The following is a 19,689-nucleotide window of genomic DNA, read 5'->3' on the forward strand; positions in this document are numbered from 1 at the left end:
TGGGGGGAGGCCAGACTCTTCGTGTGGGGGAGTGTGTATCAGAGCAGCAGGAGCACTCTCACTGGGGACAGTACACAGGGGGGTGGGAGATTTGGGACCAATCCAGGGATTATCCAGGGAAGTGTTTTTTTGGGGGGGATTCAACCCAAACTGGTCCCAGACTCACCTCTAGCAGAGACTGGGCAATGTGGCTCCTAAATTTAATTTTATTTTTAAATTATACCACAAAGTTAAAATAATAAATGAATATGGACAAAACTATCCAGCTGATACACAGCTGCCCGAAACTGAAAATTATTCTGTACAATGAAGGTAATAATACCAATAGTCAGGTCACAGCATGTCCGTGCATAGAGTCCTCTTCAGTACTTCTGCTCTGCATTCTCTTTTATTCTTTTGGTGTATAAAATGTAATTTGATTCAATGTGCTCAGTTTGTTCCCTCTTCTTCCCCTCCCTCTCTATTTCTCTCTCCCTCCACTCATCATTTACCTCCCTTTCCTTCCTTTGCACTAATTTTCCATTTCTTCCTTTCTCTCTTCCTTTCTTTCCTATTATCATTCCTTTACTGTTCCTTACCACCTCCAAATTTGTGGCTTCATTTACTTCAGTATATTCTTGTTTTAAAAAATCCCCACAATCTGCCAGGTGTTCATGGTGTATGCCTTTAGTCCCAGTACTAGGGAGGCAGAGGCAGGTGGATCTCTGAGTTCAAGGTGAGCCTGATCTACAAAGCTAGTTCTAGGATAGCCTTCAAAGCAGTAAAGAGAAACCCTGTCTCCAAAATCAAAAGTCAAAAAAAAAAAAAAATCCCACAATCAAAGGCTATTCCATTTTTATTCGTGTCTTTCTCCTCTAAATAATCATTTTGTAAATGTATTTATCTCCCCAATATATGATAGGTATATCACAATATTTAAAACCTTAAATGAAGGAAAACTATTTGAGGAAACCTATTTGAGGAAAATTCTAAACACTGTTGTTGGTAAAGACTGAGCGGTTTTAAGAACCCAGCCTAATTCATTCTGCCACCTATGCAATTTTGCATTTATAGCACATGCAAATAATGAAAACCTTTCAATCAAGACAATATGCAGGCTTGATATAGATCGATTTTTGACCTTTCTTCTGTAACCCTGGAAATATCCACTAGCAGGGATTTCTTGTTATTTAGCTTCTCTAAGGGTTTTGTTTTTATAGAAAGATTCTGTTCTGAGACTATATGCCAAAGAACTCAATAATTCTTTAAATTTGTCACTGCTGAAGCCTGCAGTATAAGTAATAACCAACCAAATTTGATTGTAAACTTCATAAGAAGTTGTTGGATATGAAATACTCTCATAAGATATTGAAGGATCTTGTCTATCCCTTAGAATCAAACAGTCACATTTATATATAGATGTTTTGGCAAGCCAAAGAAAGATGCAAGGGCGTTGAATTTTTTCTAAGGCATGCATTATAGTTCTGTATGAATATGTCGGAATTTTAAGTGACCTGAGTACTAGAGTGGTATTCTAATATTTAATGTAATGATCCTTGACAGATTTAGATGACCCCTCCTGTAAGGCATCACCCTACATGTGGAGTGTGGGGTGATGGGATGGGATATGGGAGGGAAGGAGAGGAATGAGGGATAGATATGTAAAACAAGAGAAATTATATGTGTGTGTGTGTGTGTGTGTGTGTGTGCATGTTTATATGTATGTATAATAGCATTTCCCTTCTGCAAAAGTTATTTCCTTGTTCTGATTTTCCATAAGCGTCCTCTCAGTATTTTCTTTTCCTTTTATAGTATAAGACAATTTTCTGACTTCCTTTTCAGTGTAAAGTAAATAAACTATGTGGAAGTAATTAAATAAGAATACACTTTCATGAAGTACCTAATGACACTAATTCACATGCAATAGTATAACATTATAAAACAAAGACATGTTTAATTATTAATATCACACAATTCTTCTATTCCAATTCATCTTTCCAGGTAACTTCAGATCTCTCAATAGTGTGGGGAAATTCCTATATCACCATAGAACCCGACAACTCAATTCCATACACTCTCCATGTATGCCCTTGGAAACGTGGAGAATTCAGAGGTATTAAATCCTTAACAAAATAGTATTACTAGTTGCATTGCTTTGGGAAAATATGATAATGAAAAAATACAACTGTATTATTCTTTTAGACAAATGATATAGGGAAAACTTTTTTATCATTTCCCTTTTATCCAAATTAATGGCATTTTGGGGGATATATTCTATGTCAAGTATTACTTTATCTTGACAAATTCGAATAAATCTATAGAAGAAATTTTTAGAGGTGGAATACTAAGTTCAGGGTGTATGTTTGCAAATAATTATATCAAATATAAACTGTAAATCATTCTATGATAATGCTTCTGGTACTATAGGAATGGGTATTATGAACTTTCTACATGTACTCAATTAGCATATAGAAATAGAGTTAATGTTTTACATGAATGAATTACACTTATCTCTAATAAAGTATTCATTTTGAAGTTACCCGTGATAGTTCAGCAGAATTATACTACTGAGAAGATTGATATATGTCCATTGAACATCATGTTAGAAGTATATTATTATTAATAAGTATGTTAAGTGCTTATCATCTTGTCTCTAAAAGAACTGACCTCTCATCCTTAATTTTGTTGATAAAGTCTATCTCTACAAAGGGTCTCTTATAACATGGCAAATTTCCAAGCAGCTCAATGGAGTAATTTATTTTACTGATTCAGATAAACCAGAAAATGTGAAATGATAGGAAAATTGAATTTAAAGTTTCATTCTGATTGCCTTTTTTCTTTTCTCCAGATTTTGAATCATGCTACATCATATATTAATTTCAGAATTTTAATTAATCTTCCATATGAGAAAATAAGTTGTTCATACTTTCACTTTATTTTGCTTTATTTCTTTTCCTTTTTCTTTCAAAGGCAAGGCCTCAGTACACAAAAAACTTCCCATTATACTTTGCAAATTCTGTCATTGAAGCCCCCTAATCTCTCATTCAAATTCATATGCATTTTCATAAAATTTAATATTTATATTCCTGTTATACATAAAACTATGGATTTGTTGCATATGAAAAATGTAAATTCTTGAATATAATTGAAAGTGTATTTTTATACTAACCAAATATATCCATAATAGATGTATTTCATTTTTTTCAGAAAATCATATTTTTTTTAAGATCAGGAGGACAGTCTGTTTTTATTTTATTTTATTTTACATGCCAATCCCAGTTCCCTCTTCCTCCCGCCCTCACTCACTCCCACCCTCTTACAATCTCACATGCACCCTGACCACCCTCCCCTCCCATCCCCCCACCCCAATTCCACATGTAGGGCTATGCTATCCAAGTGAGGTCATGTAAATCTGTCAAGTCATTTGAAGTAGGGACTAGGACTTCTCTCCTGTCTCTACGTTAAGGGAGTGTCCCTCCATGGGGGATGTGTCTGCAAGGTCCTTTTGTGCACCAGGAATTCATCCTGGTTCCACTGTCTGAGGTCCTTTAGACTGCTTAGTCCTTCTAGGTGAGACCCATATTCAGGGGTTCTGAGTCAGTCCCATGCTGGATTCCTAGATATCAGTCTGGAGGGTTCATTAGCTCCTCCTTGTTCAGGTCAGCTGTCTCTGTGTTTCTGATACCTGGTCTTGTCCTCCCTTTCTGCAACTGGATTCTAGTTCTACACAGTGTTTAGTTATGGGTGCTTGCTTTTATTTCCAATAGGTAATAAATGAGGGCTCCATGATGGTGGATAAGTTAGTTGTTTATCTCACTATCAGGGAAGGGCATTTGTGATAGCCTTTCCTCGTTTGCTCAAATTGTTAGTTGGGTGCAGGCTTATAGTTCTCTAGAACTTTCTTTAGCTTCAGTTTTCTTTGCAAACCAATATGGCTCCTATTCCTACTCATAAAATCATTTAAAGTATTTCCTTGTATAATAATTTCTCCAAAAATTAGAATTCTTTGAGTCTTGTATTTCTTCTAGGATTTAAATCAAACTACTTCTTAAAATTCTTATATTTCCATGCTTTGATTTTTGCCATCCTAATAATATTTATGTAGTTGTGGTCTTTAAGCAACATTATCATATCTGTTGAAATTGGTTTTATATCAAATTTAGTTTTATTTTGAATATATTCTCAAATAAGTACAGTTTTTAGAAAGAACAGGTCATTCCTATATTACTGATTTTGAAAATCCAAAACAGAATCTTCTACCTGCCATAATTCATGTTTTTGAATCTATATGTCATACATTCTTCCAGAAATAAATGTATAATGATGCATAATCTTTAAATAATACACAAAAGATCGTGAGAAACAAAGTTGCAAAATGCTGTTTTCATTAAAAGTATAATGAAGTCAAAGAAATTCTAATGAAATTTATTCATTTGACAGGATGATAGCATCAAATTGTGTACATTGTAATGGATGTCAATAGCAGTAATAAGAAATCCATTCCTCTTTCTTTATTTCTACAAAATTATATCATAATCATTTCATAAATAACGGTTTTGTACCATGTGCTCATTTACCTTTCTGGATATGGATTAGGAGAGAAGCTGTTATAGAATAACAAATAGCAAACTTGTGGATGTTGCAAAATTATATGCCAAAACTGGAATGACAGATTTTACTGTGAGGAATAGTACATTAGATAGGAGCTATTACTCAATTTAGTAATGATTCAGAGTTATAGATCAATGTTTTCAAAGTAGTAGGGATTGCAAGTTTGAAACTATAATACTTTCCTCATTTTACTTTTCAATGATCTATTTATAGAGGTACATATTTCCTGAATCTATAGCCATTTGTTACAATTTTATTAGATTTATGTATGTGGTAGTTAACCATTAATATTGATTCAAACCTTGTTTCTTGCCTTTATAACATTTTTCATAAAATTGGTAGCATAACATTTTCCCAATCAACAGTTTTGCATAGGTCAATTCTGGGTGTGCCATCAGTCACTTTTTATAGTTTGTATCATGCCTTCTGTCTATAGACCATAGAAAAGTTTGTGTATATCTGTTTGAATGTATATCTATGAGCATAAAACATTTATGCACACACTGTTATAATAATAGGTCCTTAGATGGAATCGTTATGCAGAGTGTGAAAATCTAGATTAATAATTTAAATTACTGAGGAAGAAACAAAATATCTGAAGCAGTTTGAAATTAAATATATTGTGGTAATCTCAAGGATTATGTTGGGTCATGTTGTTTAATTTTATTATTAAAGAAACCTGGGATTTTGAAGGGTATAATGAAAACAGTATGAGATATGCAAGGGGGCATAAGAATAATATTTCTATTCTTTGTAGACAGTAATAGGCATGGAAAGGTAATTTAAAAATATGGATAAATGCAGTGAATTAGTGCATTTATAAAATAATAGCAGATGCATTCATTACAATAAAGCATAAAATAACAATGAAAGAAGAAATAAGCTGGTGATTATGAATTTCTCAATTCTTTTCAAGTCTTTATCTTCTTGCTTTCATAGTGGTAGGAACAAAATGTGTTCTACTGATGATAGCAAAATGTTACATGTCAAATATATTGAAAACCCATAAAAACATAATTTCTTCCAAGATCCCATAGACTATTCCTGTGGCTTAATTAATTGCACCAAACCTAGTAAATGTAGTCTATTTCAAACATTTTAGTCTACATTTTAGAGTTAAATAATAAATACCAGTTTAACATTGTGGTACAGTAATTACAAACACATGCCACCTGATACATCACTACAAATGAAACTAAAACAAATCATGTGAGTACATTCTTCACTTTATTACCACGTAGAATTTACTTGGAAATTTTGATGGCTCTGTACAGTATTATAGATGCTGACCCCAAATGGCCATTTAAGTTTATATTTACTATAGCCATATAGCATTCTCATTACTTCATATTGCTAAATCTTTCACATTTAGTATTTAATGTATATAATTGCCTTATTTGCACAAACTTTGGTTGAGATAGGCATGGCTTTATTTATAATATTTGTTTCTGCTATGTGCTTCTTTCTATTGTACCATTATATCTCATCGTGTTCTAACAAACTCCTTACTTAGTATTGGGCTGAAAAATTAAGTTTAAACATTATAGGTAAGTCAGCATAGGAAATGTGTATTTAAATACCTTCATATAATATTCATTGAGATTGTTAGCTATGGTAGATTTATAATAAAATGTATGGCCATTACATGCAAATACTGAAACTAATTTTTTTGTAACAGCACTGTGTTTCAAGATAAATAATAAGCTTTTGCATATTTTTAAACAACCTGATAATTACAAATATAAATGAAAGTATATATATATGTATATATATATATATATATATATATCAGTAGTAATAACATTGTCTCATATGTGCTAGGCAAACCCTAGTACAAAAGAAATAATAAAAGCCATATGATAATGTTTCTAAATATTTACCCCAAACAAATATTGCAAACTTAAAATGTAATATGTACTAATTTATTAGCAATATACATTATATGTAGGTGTTTGTACCTATTCATAGTTTATCTCAAAACTACCACCATAATTACTTAATCATGACACATAACGAATGGCTTCCATGTTTTACAACACAACTCTAATGTTAAACATATTGGGACCTTTAGTAAACTATCTAGGAAAAAAACATTGTTTAGAAACATAATAACACTTTTATATCTCACCCAAACAAATGAAAATACTTTTTTCCACATTAGGTATTTCTTTCTCTTATTCAGGAGAAATGTGGACAGTGTTATCTATCAACCAGGAATAATAGCAATATGAATAAAGATGATACACACACACATATCCCAAGAATAAATAATAACTTAAATTCACTATTAAATGAAACCTAAGAAAATTTTGATGTTTTATGTCAATTATTATACTTGTCTTTACATGTAGTATTATACTACTAAATGCAGTTATATAGTATTTATAGGTACTAGCCTAAGCTATTTAATTATGATGAAAGATTAAGAACACATGGTTAGTGTGCAAAATCCTGTCCATGCTAACCTGATATTTAATTATCATAGACAATTTCTGAATTCTTTTCTAAATATAAGTGTAAGAATCCCAGTTTGTCATACTACTACCAGCTTTATGGAGTCCTATTAACACAACAAAAATTACACTGAAAATTTCAACACAATCTTAGGACAAAATGCAAAATATTTTGTCTTAAATGTTTATTGAATGATTAAGTTTCAAATACTATGCAATTTGCAATTATGGAAAACAAAATATTTTGTAAATGTGATAATAAATAGGAATGTTATAAATGTCTGAAGAAGAAATTCGATAAACAAAATCATTCAGGATAACTAAGTTACTGAAAGCTAATGTGGAGTAAGTATTGGCTAATTTTTCTTATTATAGAATATCTGTTGAAAAACAACTTTTAAGATTTTAATAATGTTTCTTTGAAATTTCCAATTAATTGTTCTATAGCCTCATCATATTTAACTCTAGTGCTACCATTTAGAATTTATATTTGGTGTGTAATTCATAGTAACTTTGATGCTTGAGACTGAACATTTCATAAACTCCTCTCTGTTTTAACTGACATCCTGTATCTATGTGTTACAGGTGCAATTACATTTTCTGTTAAGAGCAGGGATGAAGAAGAGTCTCAGGAAGACACAGATCAGGAGAAGGACATCTCTTCTCAGGAAACACCATCAGATCCATCTACCATTATTTTTGAGGAATACTCAGGTAACCTTATAATAGTGACTTTTATTTTTGTACTGTGTAAACTCTGATCATCATTTGACTTTAAATTAAATATACACCTTAAATCCATAAAATGCAATGTAACTTGTGTTGTATATTGAGAGGAAGGACAAGACCAGGCTACAGAAACACACAGAGACAGCTGACTTGAACAAGGAGGAGCTAATGGGCCCCCAGACTAATAGCTGTGAATCTAGCATTGGACTGACTCAGACCCCTTGAACATGGGTCTCAGTTAGAAGGCCTGGGCAGTCTAAGGGACCTCTGACAGTGGAACCAGCATGTATCCCTGGTGCACAAAAGGCCTTTGGGTACACATTCCCCATGGAGGGAGACTCCTTTAACCTAGAGGCAGGAGGGAGGGCCTAGTCCCTACTCCAAATGAATTGAAAGATATTGTTGACCCCTCCTGGAAGGCATCACCCTACATGTGGGGGGGATAGGAGAGGGTGGTCAGAGGGTATGGGAGGATGGGAGAATGGGAGGGAGGGAGAGACAAAGGGAGGAGCAGAGGGAGGGAGTGAGAAAACTGAAAAAGAATAACCACATGATCATCTCACTAGATGCTTTAAAAGCCTTTGACAAAAAAAAAAAAAAAAAAAAAAAAAAAAAAAAAACCCAGCTGTCATTCTAATAGTCCATGAGTTCTCACTACCTCAGGTCAGCTGTAGCTGTTATCTTCCCCATCATTGTCTTAACCCCTCCACCCTTGTTCATATGATCCCTTCTCCATCTCAAACTGAAAACCTGGAAAGACAGGTGAAATATAACTGTCCTTTTGTTCTATCATTCCTATATCCCTCCTTCCTTCCTGACTCTAATTTCCTTTGCTTAGCTTACTTCCTGACATGACCACTAAAAATTCGCAACTAACATGTAAACAATCACAAATATCTATAACCCATATAATGACCAAAAATACCCACACTAACTCTTGGGAATGTAGCAGTCATTTTCTTAAAATTTCTACCTGTTGTCTGAGAAAATTCTGAAAGACACAACTTAGAGAAAGAATCACAGACCAATCTCCCTAATGTACATTGACAATAAAATACTGGAAAGCTGAATCCAAGAACATATGCTTCATCCCTGACATCCAGGGACGGTTCAGCATATGGAAATTTAGCAATGTAATCTACCCTATGAATAATCCAACCAAAAGAAGAAAATCACATGATCATCTCATTAAATGCTAAATCTGCCTTTTAATTTTTCTTCTTATAAATCTTAAATATGTGAAATAGATATTTTTAGAAGCACAAAAGAAAATAAATTGTGTGAGTATCAGCATTATAAGTGTGTATTTGAGAAACATTGATACAAACATGCAAAATTCTCAAAGCAAAGAGGCATACCAAGAAGATATTTATTGCTTATGTATTTTTTTCATTTTCTTTATTCTTCCCTCATACAATACATCCCAATTGCATTTCTATTGAATTTGTATGTGTTGCAATTCTTTAAACAATAAAAGCAATAGGTGTCTTCTCTATTTGTCTGCTCCTCTTCCCATCCACATGCATATATACCCCCCACACAACCTCCATGAACACACACACACTGTACCTATGTATGACAGGTGTAATTACATTCTGTGTCAAAATCAGAGAGAAGTAAAGTTCTCAGGAATACACAAATCTGAAAGAGTTTATCTTTCTCTGTATGTTTGTGTATAAATATGAACCTATCTGGCTTAGTGTGGTGGTGGCACATGCATTTAACCCCAGCTCTTGGGGAGTAGGGGAAGGTAGATCTCTGTTAGTTTGAGACCAACCTGTTCTACACAGATACTTCCAAGCCTGCCAAAAAGGAGCTTACCTAGGCTTCCTCTGTTTCCTTCACTCTCTAACTTGCAGTTCTGAATGTGTCTCAGATCCATATATTTTTATATATTTTATTATAGCAAGATATTATAGGCTAGAGTGCAAGACAATATACTATAATACAAGAATAGAATGGAGTATATCAATGAAATATACTGTGAAACCCAAAATTGTATGTCATTCATTGTCATATGAGGTCACAAAAAAGTGTCTTTTAATATAATGCATTGCACTGCCATGCAAAACATCATACACATGAAGATTTCAGAAGAGACACACTGATAATACCACTATTGTAAGCTCCTTATTTACTGATAAACAGAGGTCAAAGGAATTTATTAACTAACTATATAATTCAGTCTAGCATCATAGTTCTTGAAAAATTTTAAACACATAGTCACCACTATGAATACAATTCATTCTTCGCCATGAGGTAGTTCAGTACCATAAAAACAAACAATCCAGAAATGAGATCCTATGCAGGTGGAAACAACTGTACAGAAAAAAATGTATTTGATGCAAGTACAAAATGTCTCTATGAAACTGATGAAGATTTCAGTTTTCATTCCAGTGTCTTTATCAAAAGTGGCAGAACTGTCTGCTACAAAAACTGGAAATGCTGACATAAACATCTCACTACCTCGCCTAAACCTCTTTCTACCTTTCTTTGAGTTAAATTGCAAAGGTTTTTAAAACTTCCATGGTATGTGAGCCTCATACTCCTCTTCCTCTCCTAAATTTAAATTCTTATGTGACCATTCACTGCAATGCTTTATTTAAACAGTTCTTGGTATATGTACATGAATGTTTTATCAGGTAGGATAAAATATTTTTCATTCAGACCATTAATGCTTGACTTGAAAGCTTCTTATATTTACTATACTGGGGAAGTGAATGAGTTACTAAAATAGGCATAAAGCCAGGAGAATCACCGATATTTGCCTGGCCATTCATGATGGGGCTTCACTTGCTACTCACTGCTGCACTGAAAACAGCTCGTGATATCCACAGATTTCCTATAAGTCTCAATGAAAGTGCCATAGATGCCAGGCATCATGGTGCATACCTGTAATTCTAGGATTTGGGATTCTGAGGCATGAGGATCATGGAAGTTTAATGCCATGCTTACTATGTAGCCTGGGCTACATAGTAAGTGCAAAGAAAAAGGAATGTAAATAGAAAAAAGAAAGGGAAATTCGAAAATGGTCTGTGGATTTTATTTGTGTATATTTTTTCTGAAATCTAAATTAAGTAGTGCTTGTTTGTTGTCTCTTAATTTTTTTTCCTCAGATGAAAAGGTTAAAAGTTTAAAAATCTGGTATCATCTTGAGATCCATAGCTCTCCTGGACCTCCTGCAGACACAATTGAACTTCACTGTATTGCTCTGGTAAGAGCCCAGTACATGTTCATTTGGGAAACATTGCTGTTATACACTAAGTTCCTATCCTTAAAATACATATCCCAATGGAGTATACTAAGATTAATCAATCAGATCAATTCTAGAGCTTAAATGCTTTGGAGAAATATCTTTTAGTTATATGGCATCTTGTAGGTATTTTCCTACTTAGCATTCTGCCTGTATATTTCAACAGTTAAGTAGCTTTAACATTACCCAAATCCTTTATTCTCCATATATGTGGTAAAAGTAGAACTGTGGTCTCTGGATTCTAGCATGCATTCTTCTCAATATCCACAGTAAGATGTTTACTTTAAAATGTATTTAGAGTTCTAGGCTAGATTTAGGAGTGCTGGGATTAAAAGTGTACTCCACCACTGCCTGGGGAGATTTTCTTAATTAAGTTATTCATGTGTTAATAAATCTGTTTTGAAAATTGCTTAATAATTTTAAACATCAGTAGTCTAGATTTAAGTGAAACAAAATGGCATTAATTGCTAATAATAGTTTACATATAATAAATGTACTGTTAGAATCCAGAAATTTAAGTTTATCATAGCTATAGTGTTATTTTCATAGAATCTTGAAGTTTAGCTCTCCTAATGATATCAAGAAATTTAAATTCACTCCTAATAACATCAAATAAGAAATAATTTAAGTCTTTAAGTTGATTATATCCCAAGGTGTTTTCAGGCTGAATCTCCATTGAAGCTTAGAAAATACATGATGAAAATGTTGAAATGTATTCAAGTGTAGCTTGCAAAAGTATTATCTTCTAAGTGGGAAAGTATTTAGCTTAATGATGATAGGATCATTTCACTCAGTGAAAATACCCTATTTCCATGGCCCAGTATTTTCAGTAATGTGGAGACTTAAAAGACTATTTTCATTTATTTTTCTTTTAAAGATTTGTTTATTACTTTTATTTTATATGTATGAGTTTCTGTCTGTATGCATCTATATTTGTTACTGCCTGTATTTCTGATGCCCTCAAAGCCTGAAAATAGTATTGGATCCACAGGAACTTGAGTTCAGGATGGTTGTGAGCCACTCTATGGGTGCTGATGATTGAGCCTAGGTACTCTGCAAGTGTGACAGGTGCTCTTAACCACTGAGCTATTTCTCCATGCCCACATAAATTTTATTTCTAAACAGCATAATTTTATTCACACAACATCTTTTGTCATGATAATATTGCTTTTGATCTAATAAAGCCACTGAAGATCAGAATGCAAAGCTAGCCACAGCCACAGAAGCTGGGCAGTGGTGGCACACATCTTTAATCCCAGGACTCAGGAGAAGTATCAGATGGATCTCTGTGAGTTCAAGGCCACCCAGGGCTTGATTGATCCAACCTAAAAGAGAAACAGAGTTCACATTTTTAATCCCAGCACTGCAGAGGTATTTAAGGAAGAAGCAAAGTGTCTCATGTGAGGTTTAGTTTCCAATAACATGGAAGACAAGATCTCCATTTCAGCTTTGGAAGAAGTAAGAGCTGGCTGCTTTGCCCCTCTGATATTCAGATATGGTGAAACTATTTCCTGCTACTTCCTATTAGATTGCCTTAATAGTGTCTTTGTGAAAACACCATATTTATGTGAGCCAAGCGAAGAGTAATGATGTTCTCAGTTAAAGCACTTGGTGAGGTGATGAAATTCTGCTCTCATCTCAAGTTGCTGCCTTCAATCAATACCTTTCAAGAAACAATGTAATGTGGACAGACTTGAGATTTCAAGTGTGTCAATGTCAGATTTTCACATGGGTACTTTAAGTATTCAGTATGTCAGGAACATGGGTAGTTACATTTATAAACACACATATTGTCTTTACATAAGCCACAACTTTCATTATACCATGAATACGTACTTTGTGTTTCTGATATTTATGGCCCTATTCTAGCTATAGGGTGAGGAAAAGTCATGAACATTCCAAGTATAGACAGCATTTGCAGTAAATGAAATGAATGTTCTAATAGATATAGAAAACAAACACAATAATTGAAATGAGAAATTTCTTGTGATATATTTTTATTGTCTTATATTTTCAGATAAAAATCAGTAACCTAAGAAACAGTTCATTATGTTTTCATGTTATAATATGTGTTGCTGCATCATTTGTTCAAGAATCACTAAAAGTACTAAAAATATTGCAGTTTTTTTGTCATTACAAATAAATCCCAGGGTTTCAAAAGTTATTAATATAAGATAAAATAATTTTAACAATCTGGTGCAAATATTCTGTAGTAATGGGTAGACATCCTCCATTTTGTAATTCAGGGAGCCAAGATCCTTCCATTTTATAATTCCTTCATCCTATATATCAGATGGGAGAAACTAAAACAAAATTTCTGCTATATTTTTTAATTGCTTTGCTGTAAAGAAGATATAATGATATCACTCACATACCATTAGCGATAACAAGATACCAATGTGCAAGAGTACCTGAGAAATGTAACTTCTGATTGTACTTCTGCTGTCCAGCTACTTGGTCATACTATGAGTGAGGAGCATAGACATTTATTGCAAAGATGTTTTTTTATGGCTGATCAAGGGAGATGAGAAATATTCACCCATTTCCGGGCAATAAACATGATATCTGTAATACAGTAACAGTGTTTCTTCCTCAGCTGACAGTTTAATTGTCCTTCTTTGAGTGACTAAAATAAGGCAAAATAGTAAGAATTTAGTTAGTCAAATGGAGAAAGTTGAACAGCAACAATTAATGCTGTTCCTTTTTTCTTTTGTCCACCCTGTATCTTGTAAACTGAAAGTGTTGTATTTGAAAAATAATTATGAAATGAAATGCAGTTGCATCTAGAGGGTTGAAAAGACTATGTCCTGTAAACCTTCTTCCTCAAACTGGGAAATTTCTAGGTAATCTTGAGCATTGGAAATGGGATCAGGAAAAGCAGTCAGGTAGAACAAACATGACCAATTTTGAATTTCTTTAAATATGTGAAGAAAATAACTTTCCATATTGAAAACTACTTTAAGATAACTACAGAGAGATGAGAAGGGCAGGTTTCTTCAAAAATTCAGAGAGCAGCAGTCAAGAGAAAGTTGTCAACTGACATGGTCAGTAGATAGCTGTTGGGGTGATAAAGAATCAGTTTTCTTTGGTAGTTAGCCCCTTGCATCCTCCAGTGAATTGCTTGCATCCATGCATATATGGACAACACTAGTTAGGCTCCTTCAGGAATAATAGCAATAGGAGGAAGAGGAGAAAATGATTGAGACATGAAGTTGTAATGGCCACTTGGTTCAAGTTGTGGAAGGATTTGTATGGAAAAATTAGGGTTTCTATGAATAAAATACACTGTAGGTGTATTCCTGCCTTCCAAAACACATTATATATGTGTATAAATTATCATATTGTGTATTTTAAACGTTATATTTTTAGAAACAATGAAAGTTGTCACATTACATGTCACCAAATTTTATTCACCCAGTGTAACTATCGCTGTTACAGTAAAGGAGCAGATAAATGTAGAAATTGCTATCTCTGAAATAAGAACACTTTTGGGTGATAACAAAGGTAGCTTGAAGATGTATTTGTGCTTACAGATGGAAATACAAATAAATGTATGAGCACTGGGAAGACACTTAGCTTGAAAGCAAAGTATGAGGGAGCACAGACATTTAGGAAAAGAAAAGATGCATGTGTGCTTGGAATTTGAACCAAATAAGTGGGAGGAGGATCATGTAACCAGTGAATTTCCTCATGGCTGGATCTCAAAGAGATTCAAAATGCATGCCAGATATTATTCCATGTGTTACCTTGCCAATAGATCGTGTAAAATGACTTACTTGTTTCATGATGTTTTTAGACGTCTTGAAATGTTTGCATTGAGATAAAAGTAGTAAACATATAAATAAAATCTATAGTAAAAGTATAGCTTACATATCTCTAAAAACCAACATGTGCATTAGTTTTGCCTCTGAACTGGTTTATAACATAAATGTTTTTAAATATTTTAATATACATTTAAGAATATTATTACAATCTTCTATGGATACTTTTCTATTACTTTAAATCACATTTTGTTGATGATTCCCATATTTTAATGTTTTTATATTTTACATGATGGAATAAACATATGGAAGCAATTTAACATACACATTTTTGTGTCTAATATTATTAAGGACAAGGAAGAGAACACTACTAGATAGTTTATAAAGGAATGCTCTATTGTTGAACCGAAAAGAATTCGTGTGAAGATGAAAGATAGCTTTAGAACTCTCCATGTGTACTCATTACTATTTTACTTGAGTTACAAGGAATGAGTCAAAACCGATTTATGATTTATTCTAAATATAAATGAACTTTAAAGACTTACTCGTCAAGATAGAATACTATGTCATTGGCAAGATAAATAAAAGCCAAATATTTTAAACTTTTTTAAAAAGCACTTACATAAATTTAACTCCTCAAGTGTAAAAGTTAATTTATTATAATAATGAATATGAAATGTGGTGAAAAACAATGACCAAGAAGATATTAAGAATTTTGTGGCTGTAATTTTCTTTCTACATTTTTTAGACTGGGATAGCCCAGGCTTACAGCAAACTCTAAACATCTTCCTGTCTCAGTCTCCTGAGTATTGGGAATGAAGGTCTCTGGCACTGTTCACAATGATACATTATATTATATTATTAGACCAAAATGATGATATATATCTGAATTTATTCAAATGGCCAAAATACAGACACAAAAATGTTTATCATCTAATAAAATAGTGATTGACAAATTTCTTATCCTACTAAACTTATCAAACATAAATAGAGTAAATGGTTTGTATTCCTAAAAAGTACTTGTATCTATAAAAGTTAAGCTTTCTAAGTTTCTTTGGGAATATTTTGGCCTACTATTAAACTGCAAATATCCATATGAAATCATACTTTTAAATTGTCACATATGGGATTTTTCTTTGAGTTTGAAATGTGGAGCTAATTTTCATAATATAAAATTTGATGGATTTTCTACAATTTTAGTTAGATATCATAGTAACATATAGCATAAGATTAGATTTTGTGACTATAATAAAATTTTCATTTTTGCTGTAGTTTAGTTCTGAAAGTTATACTCCAGGGATTCTCAAGGGAATGCAGAGTTAATAAGCATTTAGCAATTGCTATCTAACTGTTCATCTCTGAAAGAATTAGAGAATGTTTCTAAACCTACTAGGTTAGAATAAAGTGTTCACATAGAGATAGCTTGTCATGGATATAGCAAGGATGCCAAGGAGGCACTGTCATATTAGTGCCTCATGGTTTACATTCTCACATTCCATCTACCCTTAAGATTTAGGGAACCACAGTTTATTATAATTTTCTTGGAAAATAAATACTTGTGTTACTGCTTTTAAGCATTATATTTTAAATTTCAAATCTTGGCTATAATGCCAGAAATGCAGAGTGGAGACAGAATATGAGTTCCAGGATAGCCCGGCTTTCAGAGCAAATTTTTGATTCATGAAAACGATTTTATTTTATGTTTCAGTGTTGTTAGTAATGGCATACTCTAAAATTTTATATTCTAAATGCTATTCCTTTCCAAGCCAGAGATTACATATTTAATGTGTAGTTCTTAAAATGTGAGTAGGTTAAACATGATTTATTTTAGTTTTATTTGATTTAGTGTGTGTGTGTGTGTGTGTGTGTGTGTGTGTATGAGAGAGAGAGAGAGAGAGAGAGAGAGAGAGAGAGAGAGAGAGAGATTACCTCAGTGTGTTTGTGGAATTGTGAGGAGAATTTTTTGAAAGGAGTAGGTTCTGTTTTTCTATATGGGCCTTGGGGACTGATCTTAGGTAGTCAGACTTGGCAGCAAGCAACTTTTCCATCTGGCTGGCCCAAAATTATTTTTAAGAAATAAAATACTGAATAATAAGTACCAAAATAGTAATAGCCTAGGGATTCTCTTATTTGTTTTGTTTTTCTTGATTTGTTGGGGTTGGTTTTTACTTTGTTGAGACTGTGTAGCATATTCGAAGTCTAACACTGTTAGTTTGTGAATCATATCTGACTAGTAGATGAGTACAAATGTAGAGGGCCAATTGTTTTCCTTCCATTTTTTCTCTCTTCAGTACTAGGCAAAATTGTTAGACCAACATGTGCTTGATGATATTAGTATCTTCACATATTCCTATACTATGACTATTTTTGTTTTTTGACCCTTGAAAATTCTTAAAATCCTAAGTTCTATACTAGTCATACAAATTTCATTAGTTTTCATAGAAAAATCGGTAAAATGTAGCTCCATGCCATCAATGAGTTATCACCAGAGGAAATACTAGAAAATGGAACTCATGGTAATAAAGCTCTTGAAAAACATAAAACAAGTGGCCTTAAGTAATAATTTTCTTTCTGTTTCCTTCCCTAGACAAATGATTATAATGATAACAAAAGTTGATCTTGTCTTTCTTTTCTTCCATTAACCTAGGAGACTATCTGCATTGAAATTCCCATCTCAAATCCAAAAGATAAAATTATTCGTATGGATGTGCAATTAACATCCTCTGCTCTTAATGGACCAGAGGAAATGAGACTGAATCCATTGGAATGTGTGAACTACGTTGTATGGTATTCTCCAGCAACCACAGGCTATAAAGAAGAAAGGTGGCTTTGGGCTCTTATTGTTATTTGTTATTGAAGAAGTTAGGGCTATTCTTTAATAATATGTACTAATTGACAGTTTTTGTTTGCTTCAGTGAAATATTGCTATTCACTAAAATATAAAATTAAAACATTCCAAATTTCTTATTTTTCTTTTTACCAGTCAAATCTTCCTTAGGGTAACAACTGAACTGAGGATGGTTCATGAGAACTAAGGATTTAACTTTTACTTTTCTAGACAAAAATTCATGTCTCCTTTGAGTAAATATCTATAAATAATTTGCTTACAAAACATAGACAAAGTCACATTACAAATACTATCCTCTAGTGAAAGCATATACATGCTTGTACATGCATGCATTCATACATGTATATATTAGCAGTGTGAGTACATTTTTGCAGAGAATGATGACTATTAAAATCTTTTGTCTTGCTTCCTATCATAGTAATAACTATAATTTCAATGAAGGAATACAAGAAATAAGTTATTTTAGACTCTAAAGGATAAAATTCATATTAGTATAAATCAGGAAAATGTTATTTCATTTCCCTAACATGGTGGCTGACTTTTGCAATCCCGATCACTCAGGAGACAGGGGACTCTTTGAGTAAGATGCAAGTCCAAACTACAAAGTGACTTCTAGACCAGCTTGAACATAGGCTCTCAAGACCTAGTCTTGTCTCAAGATATTAATAAAATGTAAAAACTAGAAGCAGATGAAGAAGATCCAAATGTTATAGAAGAAGACAAGAACAGGTTGTTATTGAAAAATATCTTGTAATAGATTATCATTTGAAATGTGGGCATCTCTCGTCTCTCTAATGTCTTTACATGTATCAGTGGAAAGTTTATTTTTGTTCATTCGTATGAATTAGGAGTACTCTAGGTTTGTTATTACTTGCTTACTCTATTATTATCATCTTGATATATATATTATGTACATGAAATTCTAATGACAAGAGTAAGGCAAGGCTGACTGATTCATCACATTTTATAAATAATGAAGTTCTAATTCAAAAAGTTAGGTGATGTTATTGAAATTATACAAAAAATAATACAATAAAGCTGAGCTATCAACATTTACATTTTAGAAAACTCTTATCTTCTGAGGGATGAGTACATGATGTTTATAGAGATGTTATTTAAAAACTGCATATTTATGATAACCTTCACGTGAATGTGTGCATACATTCAATACAATACAGTAAATTTGATTTAACTACAGCTACATTCAATCCAATACAGTAAATTTGATTTAACTACAGCTATAGACCATGAAGTTTTCTAACATTGATGTTTAAAACTCATGCAATCAGTGTCCATTCAATGAATATTTATGAAATGTGTATTAATAACAATATTTCATTTCTTTAATGAAGTAATCTTCCCATCAAAACTTGAAAACTTACAAATACATTCATGCTAAGACTGGTATACATAACACAGTAAGGATTAAATACTGTATTTTAAACCAGATATTTCCACCATTTTATATTTTTTCTCTTCCACAATTATTATATAAACAACTGACAATATCTTCAAAATTTCTCTACAACAGCATTATTTTTCAGCCTGAAATGGGTGAAGAGTTCTGGTATTTACTGAAATTAACAACTGACCTTCCAAAAGCAAAGAGAATACCAGAAATGCAATGTGATCTTGGAAAGTACGTTCTGTTTAATAATTTTGTTATTCAAAAAAAGAAAGAAAAATCACTGTTGTAAGGCATTTACTTTTTAAACTACAAAATAACTTTATTTCTAATGGGAAAACTTGTCATGAGAAACAGATAAAGATATGTTTAAGAGTTGCCTACAAAAGATGTTGTGGAAGGAAGGGATTATTGCAGTACAGAACATGCTCCTGTATTCAGGAACACAAAATAAATTGGAAAATGGGATTTCTTTATGTGGTAGAAGAAAGGAAAGCTGGACAAGAGGAAATAGTCAGTGGCATATAATGGGGAGTGAGTCTTGCTGTACTCATCTTATTCCCAATATACACTAGGGGTGTGGAATATATTCTTGTGCACTTAAGCTTGGGAACAAATTGAGTTAGGAATTAAAGAAAAGCCTTGTTGAA

At 32.8% G+C, this 19,689-nt stretch overlaps 1 protein-coding gene across 1 annotated transcript in view; it reads left to right on the forward strand.

Moving 5' to 3' along the window:
* Positions 1-19,689, forward strand: part of LOC127218582 (cilia and flagella-associated protein 47-like) — a gene marked incomplete at its 5' end in the record, with an annotated part of 130,285 nt that overhangs the window by 51,088 nt on the left and 59,508 nt on the right. Inside the window, 5 exon segments of the mRNA XM_051179595.1 lie at positions 1,981-2,092; positions 7,629-7,757; positions 10,889-10,986; positions 17,434-17,609; positions 19,166-19,273. Of these exon segments, the coding sequence (XP_051035552.1) occupies positions 1,981-2,092; positions 7,629-7,757; positions 10,889-10,986; positions 17,434-17,609; positions 19,166-19,273 (623 nt within the window).

This window comes from Phodopus roborovskii, unplaced genomic scaffold (genome assembly GCF_943737965.1).
Source record: "Phodopus roborovskii unplaced genomic scaffold, PHOROB, whole genome shotgun sequence".
Taxonomy (NCBI): domain Eukaryota; kingdom Metazoa; phylum Chordata; class Mammalia; order Rodentia; family Cricetidae; genus Phodopus; species Phodopus roborovskii.